We start from the raw sequence: 16,011 nt of genomic DNA, 5'->3' as shown, positions 1-16,011 counted from the left end.
CTCATCTCTGCCACCCAAGAGCTACCCTATTGTTGATGTATGTGAGCAGAGTATTTGCCCGCCCGGGTCTCACTCGTGTTCCAACTACCTAGGTACCTAGGTGCTCAGGTACAGACCATCCAAGTCTGTACAATTTCACATTAATACTGCTTATAAGATTGTCTTTTTACACACGGCTCTCCGTGAAAGACGCGCATCAAATCAAAATGCCGTCAAAATCGGCCAAGACACTGCTTGTTCCGTCGACATGTGCCCACGCTTTCTGCGTGTCACTTCTGCACAGAAGAAGCGGGTGGAGCGTCTACCGCGCCCCCTGGGTGCGGGGTTCGATGCTGGTCGGACCACTTAGTCACCACTCTGGCAGGCAGCCTTGAACCGCTTGAGCAGCTGAACGTCGTAGGATCCTAAATGTTTCAGGATCGGTCAAGTGGGACCTTTGAGCTGTCCGTCATGCTGGCAGCGCTTCACGCTTGACGTCCAAGACACCAGACAGCCACAGGATGGGCCGAAGAATCGTTAGAATTGATGAGGAGGGGACCAAGCGGGGCGGCTAGAAACCCTCGTCAGCGAGTCGCCAGTCGTTACTCTCTTGAGTGGGTATTGCACCTGGCGGTACGGGGATTGCAGGGATCCAGAGCCAGTGATCCCTGCATCACGTCTTCTATGTCAGTCAATGTTGCTCATGTCAGCCCAGTGCCCTTTTCAATGTTCCCATTGGCACCCGGACCGAGTGCTATTAGCACGACAAAAAAATCAGGCTGCATGTCGACTGGCTCTGATTTAAGCTTGTTGGCCACAGTTAAAGCTAAAGCACCAGCCTGAGCCGCTGCGTCTGAAACGAGCCGTGGCTCATATGCCGACATCAAAATTGAAGGCACCTGTGTACATTATGCTTAACCCTGACCGCCCTCTGTCCAAGCTTCTCAGGCGGGAAGCTCAGAGATGTTCTCAGCACCGAGCAACTAATGCAATATAATAACTGCGCGTTCCCCGCTAAACAAGATGGGATGGATCGGCGTCCAAGAAATATCAGACGTTTGCGCTTGCGTAGCCGTCTTGTTTGTACAAACTTGTTTGAAGGAACCTCGCCGTCCCAAGCACCAAGTACTCCGTATGTGATACAAGGGGTGCCGCGTGGCGTGGCGTTTTGACATCATCAATCACAAACGGCGCATGCTGTGCCTGATCGTTGGGACCATTACATTGTTGTACACCAACCGTATTTGCAGCCGCCGGGCTTTCCTTCTCGTCGGGAACGGCGTCTCCTCCAGAGAAGACGAGGGAAACGATCTACTAAAGATCGGTGTGGTTTGTCACGGAGGCTTCTAAAGTTCACATGCGCATGTCCCCTGTCCCCTCTACTAAATGGGGCCAGCTCAGATCCGCCGGCTGCTAAAAGCAACCGGTCGACTACTCAAGAACTAAGTGGCATGCGCATTGATTATCCAGATGCTTGAGACCCAGCGCTCTGGACCCTGGATATCGCTGCCACCCTCCCGCTTGCTCGGCTCCTTGCTCCAGAGACCGCATCTTTGCTGCCCCTCCTTCAAAGCCCCTCCTGGCTCCCTCTTGTTCACATCCAAACCTTCTTGAGCCCCTTATCTTCCTCTTTTTAAATCCATCATACTTCCCCTGCTCTCATTATCTTTCCTCCATCCTACTTTCTCATCAACGTAGATAACTACCAAAGCAGCTTGCACTCATCCACTTGGAGAAGAGTGAGAGCTTCAGAGCCCAGACGACCCCACCACAGCTTCCGCAACTCCAACATACCACAACATCCCCCTTTTCTAAAAGAAACGCAAGCCTCCGGGACAATGATCGACCTCCGCAATCATGGTCTCATCTTGGGGCTGATTGTTCTTGTAGCTCTAGCTACCCCAGCGGCAGCTTTTGGAGCTGGAAACATTGCTTCCACTTCCAAGGTCGAGGGCCAAAATTGTTCGTGTGCTTTAAACTGGTACAGCATCATTTGCGCTTCCACGACGAGCTAACTCTGTTGCTCTCATACAGGGCGACACGGTGATATCGAAGATGCCCTCCTCACACTGGCCATGGCTCGTGCTATGAAGCATAAGAAATTCAACAAGATCATGGTCTCTAGAGTTTACTTTGGCAACTGGCTCCGAGACTATTCTCAAGCCATCGACGTCGGCACTGTCAAGTCTGTCTCTGCCGAAGCCATCCGACTCCTCCTTTGCGTTCTCGGTTTCTTGACCTTTGGCTATGGTTCTGGCGAATTCGAGGTTACTGCTGACCGTCTTGGGTGCTATCGCCCGGAAGATCACATTGACAACCCCAAAAACTACGCCGACAACCAGGATGCTAGGCAGTATGACAGCCGCCTTCGAGGGCCCATTGATGAATCTAGAGAGTTGTCCATCGATCCCGAGTCTGGCATGAAAAATTACATTGCGAACGAACGGGCCGATATCATGACTTCCGCTAAGCACGTGAGAAATCTTTTTGGCCGATGCATCGAGCTTGGTCGCAATTACAAGAATGGAGGGAGAAAGGAGGATCTCTACGAGTCCCTTCGCCTTTTGGGAACTGGCCTTCACTGCTTGGAAGGTTCGTTTGTGCTCACCCTCTCCAATGTCAAGCCGCTTCTCTTTCGTTCTCGTGGGATCCATGAAAGCCGTCAATATGCATGTTAACAGCCGTCTACAGACTTCCTCGCCCACAGCAACTACTGCGAACTGGCTCTCATCGAAATGGGGGAGCGAGACATCTTCCCTCATGTTGGACGAGACACCCTCATTCGCCTCGAAGGCGCCAACGGCGATGTCTACCCCATCGTCACTGGTACCTTTGGTGGTGTAGATTTCCTCCACTCCGTCGTTGGTGAAGGTTAGTATTGACCATGTGCTTTGTCTATGAGGTTTTTTTAAAGCTAATAATTTTGTCCCAAGTATCCGACAAGATGACCCAGAACGAAATTGAAGAGCTTGAGGGAACTCTTCAGGATAGCAAGAACTCGGATACCAGCCTGCTGCGTCAGCTCCTGGACAAGATTCCTGAAGGTCTCCTTGGTGGCAAGGATCAGAAGAGTCGAATTGATCAGATTCAAGAGAATGCTTCGGCGTCCCAGGTCGAGAACATGTCTGTTTCTCCCCGAAACCCAGAGGAATTTACAGCCTACGTTCAGCAGGTATATAAGCAAATCATGCCTGCCATTGAATTCCACGACGACATCATGAAGGGCATCACCTCGGCAGTTGAGAAGATCCCGGTCTTGCCAAAGATTATTGAACAGTTGGAGGAACAACTTTCCAGGTTTGTCTTTTCAATCATGGCACCAGTTGTTGTGCCCCTGATCCGCCAGATCAAGAGCGAACTGGCCACCGGTTCTGGCGAAGTCATCAAGAGCAGTGAGAACGAGCAACACGTCGTCTTCAATGACGACCGATCAACAGATCCTACTCACTCCATGCTGTCCAAGGATCACTTTTCCAACGTAAGTAGTTTGATACTTGTCCATTTCACTTCATTGCGCCTTTTAGAATTTTAAAAAAGGTAACCGTCTTGATTAGATCCTCAATGAGATCGCCGGTCGAACCGCCGCTAAGATGATCAGTTGGGCGGTTCCCCAGATCATGGATGCAATTGATGATGACAGCACCGATGTAAATCGTCTCTGTGATCGCGTCATCAACGGTATCTTGCATCATCCAGCTCAGAGAGACATGGGTAGAGATGGCGTCTCTGAGGCCCGCAACACTATGTTCAAGGAAGTGACGTCGTGGTGGCAAGAGCTCCGCAGTGAGCAGGACTCCTACCGCTCAAAGTTGTCTCGCGATGGCGTCATGAGGGGTGAGAACCACAAGGAGGGTGTCGACGATACTGGCCACGGGCATGGCTGCGCTGGCAAGCTCAAGATGCGAAAACTCTACGGTGAACCGGACACTCTCGAGAACAAGATTGCAGGGGCAGCTGCCGATGCCATTGTTTCTGGAGCTACAGGACTAGTCGCGGGCATTGTCGAGCAGAACACGGGCTACAAGTTGCCCGCTGGACAGAGCTCACAGCACAACCAACAGGAGGAAGAAAAGGGCGGGCTCGAAGGCTTTTTGAGCAAAGCCGGCTCCATTCTTGGCGGCGCATTTGGCAAGGACGAAGACGAGAGAAAGGACAGTGGCCGTAACGATAATGACTCTTCCTACTCGCAAAGCCAGTCGAGCTACGGACGTCAGGATAGTAGCTATGGTCAGAGTCAACAGAGCAGCGGCTACGGGCATAGCCAGCAATCCAGCAGCTACGGTCAGAGTCAGCAGAGCAGCAGCTACGGTCACAGCCAGCAGAGCGGGCGCCATGACGATAACAACCGCCGACGCCGCGATGACGACGAAAGCGGAGGTTACGGTGGCCGGCAGGAATCCAGCTATGGCGGAAGCAGCGGATATGGTCGTCAGGAAAGTAGCCATGGTAGCAGCACTCACCACGGCCGTCGCGATGATGACAATTATGGCCGTCAGGAGAGCAGTTATGGCGGACGAGAGGATAGCTATGGCGGCAGTGGTGGCTACGGTGGTGGCCGTCAAGAAAGTGGCCACGGCGGTCGTCAGGAAGACTACGGTGGTAATAGCAGCTATGGCCGACAGGAGAGTAGCTACGGACGCGAGGATGGTGGTTACGGGCGCCAGGAAAGCGGCTACGGTGGCAATGGTGGCTACGGCCGTCAAGAGAGTGGTTCTGGCGGAAACAGCGGCCATGGTCGTCGCAACGAGGATTCGTATGGCCGCCGAGATGACGACGATGACAACGAGGGATATGGTCGTCGCGAACACCATGGGCGTCGTCGCGATAACGAGCATGGCTACTAGGGTGGGGTACAGTCTTGACGCTGCTTCTGTGAGGCAGTGATTGATACGCCAGGTGCGTTGGTTGATGAAGAGATGAATGATGCAATTGGGGAGCGAGGCGCGTAGGGGATGTCGGACAAAAGTCGTATTCGCGAAAAGACGTGTTGTAGCAGTGGGCTGGGCTGGGCATGATGATGACTAGGTATCTAGCAGTATGTAGTGGTTGAATAGATTGATGACATGTAGTACAATTTCCCGAGTGGGTACTTTGTTAATTGCCATTTGGGATGTTCCATGTAGATGCTCCATGTGCTCAATGTCAAGTCGAGGAGTCGTCTCGTTTTCGAGCTCAAGTGAGATGGGGGACGTCTCATAAAACCTGGCGGAAAATTCCTGCACCCCTAGGAATAAAAACTATAGAGTACAAACAAGGATATAGCATCACGTTCATTTTAACACACACTGAATTACTAAATGCAGACCTTCTCAGTCACTGCAAAGTGCACGTCGAATGTTTGATCCTACCCTGTAGGACTACCCGCGTCGACTTTCCGTTGGCGCGTCGCGTGAAGGCACAATGACTAAGCACCATCGCCGAACGAACACCCCGGTAGGTACTCCGTAGGTTATTATGCAACTTGCTGGACCAAAGGCCGGTCGAAGCTACTAGACTACCGTGTACTAGTATTAAAGCTGGCAAAACCACCGAGTGTCCACGGAGTTCAAGGACAAAGGTGCGCCTGCGGGAATCAAGCTTATCTCCTCGGACCCCACTGGGCTGTGCTTATCTGCGACAGCTTCCGGGTTCTAGCGGGGCAGGAAGGATGATGCGGTAAGGAGGAAGTCCGGAGGAAGTGCGGTAGAGAGCGAAGAGATGGAAATATGCCGAATTATGCATGTACATGGCTTGGAACAACCGCCATCTACTCCGTACCCGTTGGCAACTAAGTGGGCTTTTCCCATGAAAAAACACTTAGTCGCTGACGGGTATTATATGCACTCCGGACTGCTCGGTAAATATCCGTCGGTGGCTTCATGGCGCTGCCGGGAACGAACGGGAGCAGGTCGATGTGGCCCTTGGCAGGAGCGAGTGCCGCGACCTCGGGCTGATGCCAATGCTGCGCCCACGTGGGTGTTGTTGACGGAACGTGGAATTGTAGATAGTGAGCTATTGCTGGAAGCCCGGCAGATGGGTGAACTTGTCCCCCAAGCTCCTTCATTGCCGACGGACATTCTTGTAGTACGTAGATGACTAACTACTAAGTACCTAGGTGGTTATGCGCGTTCCGAGCTCAAACACTCTATCTTGTGGGATCGGCGTGAGATGGCCCGCCACGGAACGCAAAGCCACTGTGGAAATCGGCAGGGCGACCAACGGCATCGCTCTTCTATGTTGAGTCGTCAAGTCTTGAAAATACTCGACTGCCATAGATGCATCCGCCAGACCACGTCGAGGGCCGTCTTAAGTACGGGGGTACCTCGCTGGGTGTTGGCTATTCCGGGACGAGGCATTCAATATTACCTGCTGGTTATCACGGCCGGTTGAGCATCCACCGCCGCGACAGCTTCCGGGCTTACCGACAGACAGTCAGTCCTCCAAAACTACTTGATCCTTGTTTAGGCCGAGATCATTACCTGAAGAAGAAACCCGATCAGCGCCCGCCGAACATTGTTCGTACATAAACGCCAGAGCTGAGAAGGAAAAATGATGATGCAAGGCGGGGGCCCAGCATAAAGCTGGTTTATACGGAGTACTTGCATTTTATTGCTTGAGGAGAACGAATGAGCGTTCAAGTTGGATGGTACAAGTAATGACCCCCTTGGCCCTGGTCCTAACTCTAGACACATCTGATATTGGAGCAGCCTGGTCGTCAAGTTACTGCACCTCTGCCGATGCTAACTACTAGTTAGCTGTTTGGGCGCATGACTTGGTCTATTCTAACTTGGTTTGCTTGGGAGCCAAAAATGTACAGAGTACGGAGTACCATGCCATTGAAATCGTTTAGCTAGGCATGGATCTTGCCCACTCGACAACGGAAATGCCTCACCGTCGAAACAAAGAAAAAGGTGCAGATAGGATCCTGGAGAGTGGACTGACTTTCCATTCTTACCTCAAGTCGCGGTCGCTGTGCCGTGTGTCGTAGTTTCAGCCGACCAGATCAACACCAAGGGACTGTGAGAAAAATTGCTACCTGGACCGAACGTTCGCAAACACCACGGAACCGGCAACCCTTCCCAGCTGTCGCTTGACACTCCCGTCACTTAATGTCGGTCCCCGCTTGACGCCCGCTCGACGGGTTATCAACGCGCATGATCGAAATGACATCTCGTGCTCCAACTGCAGCGGCCATGCCTCGAGGATGTGATGCAACGATTTTTGCCTTGTACAGAGTGTTCGCTGCTAACATGCGATCGCTTGCCGATGGTAATATTGCCATGGACAAGCACAGTTTTTCATGGCGTTACAAGAGAATAGCAACTTGCTGAAAAGTAAAACTCATAGATAGAGCAGTTATACGAAGTCACACATTCTGGGAGGTAACCCAGCAACTCCCTCAACGGCCACTTGAGGCAAGAGACTCTGTAGACGGAATTGCATGCCATATGTTCGTCGACATGATTCTTATGGGAGGGAGGGGCTTGGCCCACCACACCTACCCTTCCAGGTTGATCGACGGCGTGCGTCCCAGGGTGTTCAGCCGGACTAGCTTTCCTTGCGCACCATGGTCCCGTTGCCCATTGATCCGATTCGACGGAATCTAGCCGCCATGACAAGAGTAATGCGGAGTGCTTCAACCAGATTTAACAGCTCTGCTCAGTAACTAACTAGTGGCTGAACTGTCGGGAGAGCGGTCTTCTCATGAATTACTTTCCACAAGAAGCATAGGACTTGATGTCTCGAAGCGCTAGTCAGGTGTGATATCTGTCGCCTGGTTAAACAAGGATACACACGCTGGAAAGAGTCGTCCAGGCGATAGTTATATAGAGTTCAACGGGTTGCAGCAATAGCAACAATCATGCCTTCTCCGAGACATTAGAACACGCCGTGCGAAAGCAGTTTGTAACTCATTTCAATGCGTCGGCCGGATTAGCGTGCATGAAAGGTAGGATTGGTTTGCGGCGTGTAGAATAGGCTTATTGAAGCTGTGGCATCTTGCTGGGGAGGGTCAGAAGATGAAAACGTTGGATGCAGACCTTGTCCGTTTATCTATAGTTTGGTGGCTGGGTTGGCAGATCTTACACTAATCCTTGAGTCTGGATATCCGTGTTTCCTGGGTAGGTATTGATGCTCGTAGTCGAGAGTTGGACTCGGAGTCGCTGTCAGTACCGGGCGTGTGTTGTTCTTCCACGGGTTCTAGATTCTTGTTTTCCGCACGTACCCTATCATACGTTGATGTCTCAAGAAAATTCCCCTCGTCTCCCTCTCCTCCTCCTTGTTCTTCTTCCTTTTGGCTTTGCATTTGGACTGCAGCGCACCGAGGGTATTCGGCCCGGGGGTATTGCTTGTGTCATTTCCGTCTTTCGTGGTGTACCAGGATTTCCCTGGCCGCAACTTGGAAAGTCCAACTTGCTCAAAAACCGATCATGTTCCCGTGTCTGCGCGTTGCATCTGCATCTGCATATAATCATATCAGCCTTCCGGCTTCTCTTACCGGGCCGGTCTGGCAATCTGGGTACCATTAGGTCTCACAAACACCAAAAGGGTGCTGGACTCTTGGATGCTGGAAGACGGGAGAGGAGAGAGAGCAGAATGAAGACAAGGTAGGTGCCATAAGGCCTCTGGATTGTAGCAGGAGACACATGGTGCAATGCCTGGTCGTAGGAGGCACCAATGCCATACATGTGTCTAGCACACTGTAGTTAGATATACAGTTGCTGGCGAGTCGGGAGGAGAAGGCTAGGAGCATGGACTCCAGATTAATTGATGGTGGACGGCTAGGTACCGTACGTGGATAGCAAGCTGGGCAGAGTCTGGGGGTAGTAGTGTGATTCCTACTGTTGATGGCTGACAGTGACGGTGATGGCGAAAGTGAAACTGATCTTTGGCTTGAGCCACTTGGACTTGGGCAGTCAGGGGCCTGGTTGGTGAAGATTGGAATCTCAGTATGCAATATGGCAGGTACTCCATCAAGTGCCTACGATTCACCTACCGTGTAGGTACCTACTAGCACGTGTCGGCGCAGCTGCCAGGGTGGGCAACATATAAGTTAGTTACTAGTAATTAATACATTTGCAGGTCCATAGCAAGCAGATCCAGTTTTGATGCAATGTTGCATCTCACTTGAATGCTCGCTCTGCCTGTTGGCAAATTCCCGGCGCCACGGGCAATCCCGACCCATGCAAATGCCTTTTTGCTTCGAGGGTTGGAGGGAGACGGGCATCCGGTCAATGTGGTCAGTGTGGTCTGGTGGTTTTGCGTAGCTGGAGGATCCGCAGCCACCCTTCGCCCCGCTTTCCTGGAACAGCTGTGCCCACAACCCACCGCCTACAGCCCACCACCCTCCGCCCACCGCCCACTTGCGCCCACTGTGGTCAAGTGCTCACCATTCATCTGCGCCCAGAGGTCGCCGGGGCCAGACGTATCGCGTATCACCCTGCTGCGTTGGTGCATATCCAGGTACCTGGTTGGCATCGAGCCAGTTATTACGCGTACAGCACGCCGTCTTTTCTTTGTGTGGCGGCCAGTCCATGCAGCCCGTCTGTCGGCTAGCGGGTAGCGATATTGCAACTCCAGGGCAGCACCAGACATGTGGCTTCCCCGACTTCAATGTGCCGGTAGCAGTACGGAGTAGGCGCATGCACCAGTGCCAGAGCACATGTACCGAGTACCACCAGGCAGCTCACCCACTTCCAGGCTGACCTTTCAGCGCTCGCTCGCTAAGGTCAACGGCGTAGCCAATTCTAGTCTAAGCAAACCGACCAGCGTACTAATACCAACCAGATCAAAACCGCCCAAACCGCCAACCGCCGCCCGTTTACCAACGACTTCGCCAAACGTCAGCCTCTGCTCCTCGCTCGCGACTCTCCCTCTGCACGATATTTGGTATTGCACCGATTTCCCCAAGCCCTCGCCAGCCGTCGACGGACCTTCCTCCGCTTATTACTGTACGCAAGCGCTGCCATTCGAAAGCCATAGTATCCGCCGTCGCGTTGTCGCTGCCCGCAATGGTCTTCCTGCCCCCCCGGCAATGAGACATGAGTTGAAAGAATGTGTATGTTCGCTCGACCTGTAAATGGTCTTTCTTCCTTTGTACCCTTCTTCCACCTGCCCGCCCTCCTTTTTGCCTTCGTGCGTCTTGATCACAGGACCCTGCATAGCCAACCCGCTCGCCTCTGGGCAATTGCTTGTGCTGACCTTTGCCAGCGCTCACGGACCTTCAAAACAACATGTATGTGCCTCGTCGCTGCCCGCCCTGGAAATCGTACCCATAGCGCCGACTTCTTTGACTGCCGTGTCAAGGATTGATACCGCTCGACTCCCTCGTTGCTGTGTTGCCGAGTCGTCGCGCCGCCATGTACTGGGACCATCGATACTGACACCCAGCCAGCTTCTTATTCAGCAATCCAGGATGGAATGGCGAGGGAACAATCGCATCGACCATATCCAAGAATCTCTCCCAGCAAACGGTTCGTCTCAGGCACCCTGATTATGCTGCCCCCTTCCGTCACGACAAATGCCCTTCCCGAAACTAACCAGACCCGATCAACTAGAGCCAGTTAGCCTATGAACAACGAATCGACACAAATCTAACAACACTATCAAAATCCACCTCCGCATTCGACGACTCCATTCAAGGCCTCTTATTTGTCCCCGATATCACGTCCGTTCCATCCTGCGATGTGCAACAATACGACTCTATCCCACGAAATATCACCCGTAGAAAGGATTTGCCGCCTGCAAATTTCAACTTAGTGGCCATTGCTCCGTGGTTTAGCAGTGACTGCACCCAGGCCTATCTCAATGCAGCCCTCCAAGGCCCTGTGAAAGCATTCATCTTCTACAAACCCAATAACTCTACGAAAAAGCCCCAGGATGGCGACTCACCGGTTTGGAACCTCGGCGACGGCGGTGCCTGGCGATCAAACCATTTCCCCATCTTCGCCATTCCGGGCCTCCAAGGTCAGAAGATCATGACGCAACTGAGTTTGTATTCAGGCTCCATAACCCAAGTCCCCCACGGCCAAGAGGTACAACGACTGTACAATCTTCACGGGACTACGTATCTGCGCATATGGACGAAGCTTACATTGGATCGACCGCCAAACACACCTGCGACTTGGGCCTTCATCCTTATTGTCATTGGAGCCCTACTCTTTGTAATTCTCACTGTTTCCATTGCTATGCATTTTATTCAAAGACGAAACCGCAACTCTTTGAAACGTCGGGTCCAATCCGGCGAGGTCGATCTGGAGGCGATGGGTATCAAGCGTGTGACCGTGCCTGCTTCTCATGTGGCGCAATTTCCTCTTTTCACTTACAATGCAGAGCCCGATTTGTATGACTTGCCGTTGAGCCCTCGATCACAAACCGCCCCTTCTGGCCGTACACGAAAGACACGCAAGAAGAGACGGCGTGAACCTGGCACCAAGACAGAAACAATGGGCCCTGGCGCACCAAGCGTCCGCAGTATACGAAGCAAGCGATCGAGCCTGACGGGCACTGGCGAGACCATGGCCACTAACTACCAACCCACCTGTCACATTTGCTTAGCCAGCTTCGAACATCGCGTTACAGTCATACGCGAACTACCATGCGGCCACATATTTCACTCTGAATGCATTGACGAGTTTCTCATACAAAACAGCTCTTTATGTCCAACGTGCAAACACTGCATGCTCCCCAAAGGCTATAGCCCCAAGATAACGAATGGAATGGTTCGACGAGAAAGAGCCTTGAGGCGGCTTAGGGAAAGAGTTGATATAGAAGAACTATCACTTGAATCTGGAGACACAAGACTGAAGTCCTGGGGCAAGAAGCTCTTTAGCTCCTCCCCACACCCGAGCCACACATCCCCTACCAAGACCGATGTACAAATGAAACCGCTGAAATCGAAACACACAACAAAAACAGAAGAAAGTCAGAACCCTATAGAAGGCGAGGAAAGCAACAGTTCGTCCTCATTACCAGATCGGACGGCAGACACTGCAACTCCAGACTCTACCGATCTGCCTCAAGTGGCTGCCACCACAGCCAAGACTCGACCTAGGAAGTCAAAGCCGCGAATGCTTAGGCTGCTTCCGACTCAACCCGAGAATGCTGCCTTGGATATGGGTGATAGAGCCCCGAATAGGCGGGGTAGCCCATCGGCGTTTGCTCGGGAACGGATGCGAGAAATCGCTGACAACAACGCACCCTTCGATGACCCTGACAAATCTCGACCAAGATGTGAGTCCAGACTTGAGAGTAGCACGGCCATTCGGCAACTGTTTAGTAACGTACGTATTAATCTATTTGCGATAGGGAGGCGAGTTATATCGAAGGCGTTCCCTGGGTTCAGTTAACCTATAACGTGTAGCATTAGCGGCATACCTTAACGAATGATACGGCTATCAACTAGAACTGGGGTATAATGGCATGCATCGCACCGGCGTTTTTGTTTTATCTCAGGTTACTTGAACACTGAAGATGGGGTCATATTCTGGTACATATCATGGGTTTGATGGGATGCGGCGTTTTTTCTTTTTTCGGAAGGCACCTTTTACTACTTTGTCGACGACAGACGTTTTACGATTGCAGAGTTGCATGGAACTCATCTGATCGCTATGAGGATGGCGTCTTTTATTCTTCTTCCATGACGAATTGGATACCTTGAGCTGGGATTGGCTATAGATGGTACCAAAGTTTGTTCTGTTGGATGCAGCTGAAAGAATCCATGTATCAGAGAGCCAACTTGATGTATTGTTTTTTGGACTTGGGAGTTTTGACGCGGTGGGTTTTGGTTGGCTTACACTAACTAGTCTTGTACTCCCTGTCTTGTGATGCGGGATTCTGATATCCTCTGGAGTCGGCTGGAAGGGGGGTTATAAGCACGGTTTATGGGGTGGGCATTGGGTCAGCCCTATTCTTTTGGCGAGGGAACTCGGCGTTGGAACAGGCCTGTGGAGATATCCCTTCCGTATACGCACATGGCCGCTTGGTGAAATAAAAAAACGGCTCAAGTATTATTCAGTCCATATTTCTGACGATGCTCGTCTGCTCTTTATGTCGTGACAAAAACTCATGGAATCACCCATTACAACGCCGTTAAATTACATGCGCACACCCGCCTATTGGTCCTCACCAGGACGTCGCGTGCTAATACGAGCAATAACACCCTGCTGCAGAATAGTCTCGGAGTACAAAATTGTACAGAGCTGACGTAGCGCCCGACTCCTGCATCATTGATTCATTAAATCGTCAAAATTCATTACTGACCCCTGCCATTCTCAATCAAACGACCGTCATCGCTTCTCAGCCCTCCCCTGGCCATGACATCTCTGACACGATCATCTTCCGCGGCCCGGATCCTCCGTCTGGCAGCCTGCAACCTCTCCACACCACGATCAATCGTCTCGATGTGCACACTGAGGGGGATATGGACTGTTTCCGAGTCGCTCAGGAGCTGGGGCTCTGCAACACGGTCTCGCAAGTCGCCCAGATTCGCTTGAATAGATTCCAGCTCGATGATTAGCCCGCTGATTTGGTCGACGGCCGTAGAGCGCTGCGAATCCACTTGTTGCAGGAGAGAGAGCTGTTTCGAGAGGCTCTTGAGGCTGCGGGAGTTGGCGCCCACAAGAGTCCATATGTTCCACAAGATTTCTTCGCGACGGGAGGAGACGCTCGCGGAGGTGCGGGACGTGATGTCGTATATGAGGCTGAGGTGGTCCTCTGCTTTGGTGAGAAGGCGCAGGACGGCTTGGGCCTCGAGGATGAGAGCCGATATGCGCTCCGAGACGAGGCCGGTGTGCTCGATATATTTGTCGAGAATGATGCGCTCGCTGAATGGCTGGTCGGCAGGCTGGAAAGGGTAGAAGATCCAGTGCGTCCATCCCGCGAGTACTGATGACGGCGTGTCTGACTCGAGGGAGAGAGAGTCGATGTAGCGCGATGTCCAGCGGTTGATACTAATGACGGAGTCGACGGCCGAGCCGACGTGCGTGTTGAACCTTTGCAGGTCCGACGCTGCTAATCGTGCGGTTTCAATGTACCCGTCGAACTCTAAGGTTAGCTCGTGCCGAGCTTGGATATCGCTGTTTCGAACAAGGGTCCGTAGATCTCTGACTGCGGTCTCTGAGCGCTTCATTTCAAAGGGCAGCGAGGCCCCGTCGGCACTTCTTTCGAGGACCTGCTCGAATTTGGATTGCACGCCCATGAGATCGTCGAATTCTACCGTTTGACCAGCTGTCGCATTAAGACCGCTGAAGTCGGTGGCTCCGGGGGGCGGACAAAATGGTAGGTTAAGATATGATGTTCCTGGAAGGCGACATATGGGTGACACGGCGGTGTACACGGATCTGGTGGCCATGTTTTGTACAATGATGGCGCCGCCAAAGACAAGGTAGACGGCAAGAAGCAGCCCTAGAGGGTACTTGGCAAAATTGAGGGCAATGAGAATGATTTCACCGGCCCAGGCCAAGATGTTGAGCAAAGCAGACGACATTGACGGCGTGGCCATGTCGCTGATTGTCACGAGTCCGCCAGATTGCCCTTTCTGACTATAAACATCCTGGAATGATGAGCTTTTGCCCCGTCTCCTAAGGTACGTTTCATCCTCGCCATCGTAGCTCGTCCCCCTTCCAAGGGGCCGGATGGTGCGAGAGCTGCTACCGCTACCGTGTCTTGAACCGCCAACATCTATCCGAGGCATTTTGAACTGCGGGTCTTCTGTGCGGTAGCCTCTTTGCGTCCTTGAACTCGATGGTGAACCAATACTTGGCGGAAATGGGATTCGAAGAATGGCTTTATCCTCGTTCTGGTGCTTCGCGAAGTCTCGGATACTGTCCTGAGAGCTGGGGCCTGATCTCATCCCCATGTTTCCCTGAGACGACATCTGCGAGGAAAAGGATGAAGGTTGACCACTGGACAAAGGGGATAGGATTTCATCGCCTTCGTCACCCTCGAATGACGCTCGTCTAGCGTCGAAGCTTTCGTTTTCACCCTCAACCACGCTCCATGATTCACCAATACGCAACGAGCGCTTGTCCCGAAGTGAGCTGTCTTCGGCGGCTTTGTCTGAGCGGCGGGCGCGCGGGCGCGACGAGGACATGACGTGGCGCCTTTGAATACGACGAGTGATGTATCTGTGAACTTGGAGACGGGCACTTCGAGTTTAATGAAACCCCAAGGCCAAACAAGACAAGCGCAACAATGTTATTTCGCACCCGAAGAAATAACTACTGTCCGACTGGCCTGAACGCGGACCGGTGCGTGTCTCGTCCGAGGGTTGCGGTGGCAACAGAGAGAAGAGCTTGCCGGCCGAAGGAAACAGACAAAGAAGCTGGCGGCCGTGCTTCATATGGGTGTATATAGGAGTTGGAAATGCCAGGTTTGGACAGCTGTGGCCTGGTTCGGTGAGGAATGTATGAGTCACAGGCAGTAGGGGTGTTGAAAACGAGGCGAAAAATATGACGATGCGCAGGCAGAATGGCGGTTTGAGTGAGTGAAGGTTGGAGATGGTTGTTGCTGTCGCATGCAGGGATAAATGGGTTGGTGATGTGACGGACGCTCATTGGCCGAGAGTCGAGCATTCAAAGGCTCCTACTGCCCATCTTGGTCGATGCTTGTTCAATGCTTGTTCAATCATCGTTGGCGGCGGTAATAGTAGCGGGCGGCTCATGCAGGGCCGATGAACTGGTGCCTGCATGTAATACGTCTTTTCACGGAGTACGGAGTGTGCTTGGCACATACGGTGTGTATCTCTCATGGACTGAGGCATCATGGCCAAGTGTGCCCAGATCCCTTGCTTGGCTGATGATGAGGCTTGCGCGTGACCTGCGCATTTGACAATGGTTGAAGCCATTAAAACGGTTGGAGCATCGAGTATCCATGGCCTCCTCCATTGTTCGAGGGACAAGGCAAGAGAGTTTCAGGGTCGGGCAGTGACGTTTAGCTGTGTCATCTCACACGCACCAAAGCATCGCATCTCGAGATGCACTCAATACGGAGCATATACATAGATGTAGAGAGACTCGACATTCAGCTGCCGAGTGCGGAGTAGTTCTGTACCAG

The 16,011-nt window shown here is 52.4% G+C and overlaps 3 protein-coding genes across 3 annotated transcripts; 2 read left to right on the top strand and 1 right to left on the bottom strand.

Moving 5' to 3' along the window:
- Nucleotides 1-1,817: 1,817 nt before the first annotated feature.
- G6M90_00g092280 (uncharacterized protein) lies at nt 1,818-4,823 on the top strand (the record flags this gene model as incomplete). The annotated part of the gene is made up of 5 exons (XM_014686386.1): nt 1,818-1,941; nt 2,014-2,571; nt 2,671-2,850; nt 2,913-3,457; nt 3,534-4,823. 5 exons carry the CDS (start codon nt 1,818-1,820, stop codon nt 4,821-4,823), a joined length of 2,697 nt encoding a protein of 898 aa, XP_014541872.1.
- A 5,188-nt stretch (nt 4,824-10,011) lies between these two features.
- On the top strand, nt 10,012-12,305 carry G6M90_00g092270 (uncharacterized protein; the record flags this gene model as incomplete). Its single annotated transcript, XM_066131417.1, has 5 exons — nt 10,012-10,015; nt 10,168-10,192; nt 10,352-10,430; nt 10,515-12,189; nt 12,265-12,305. 5 exons carry the CDS (start codon nt 10,012-10,014, stop codon nt 12,303-12,305), a joined length of 1,824 nt encoding a protein of 607 aa, XP_065987421.1.
- A 905-nt stretch (nt 12,306-13,210) lies between these two features.
- Nucleotides 13,211-15,049, bottom strand: G6M90_00g092260 (uncharacterized protein; the record flags this gene model as incomplete). Its single annotated transcript, XM_014686384.1, has 1 exon — nt 13,211-15,049. One exon carries the CDS (start codon nt 15,047-15,049, stop codon nt 13,211-13,213), a length of 1,839 nt encoding a protein of 612 aa, XP_014541870.1.
- Nucleotides 15,050-16,011: the final 962 nt, after the last annotated feature.

The sequence above is a fragment of the Metarhizium brunneum genome, chromosome 5 (genome assembly GCF_013426205.1).
Source record: "Metarhizium brunneum chromosome 5, complete sequence".
NCBI classification, from domain to species: domain Eukaryota; kingdom Fungi; phylum Ascomycota; class Sordariomycetes; order Hypocreales; family Clavicipitaceae; genus Metarhizium; species Metarhizium brunneum.
The sequence above is the reverse complement of the archived record's forward strand: the minus strand, read 5'-3'. Positions and strand labels throughout refer to the sequence as shown.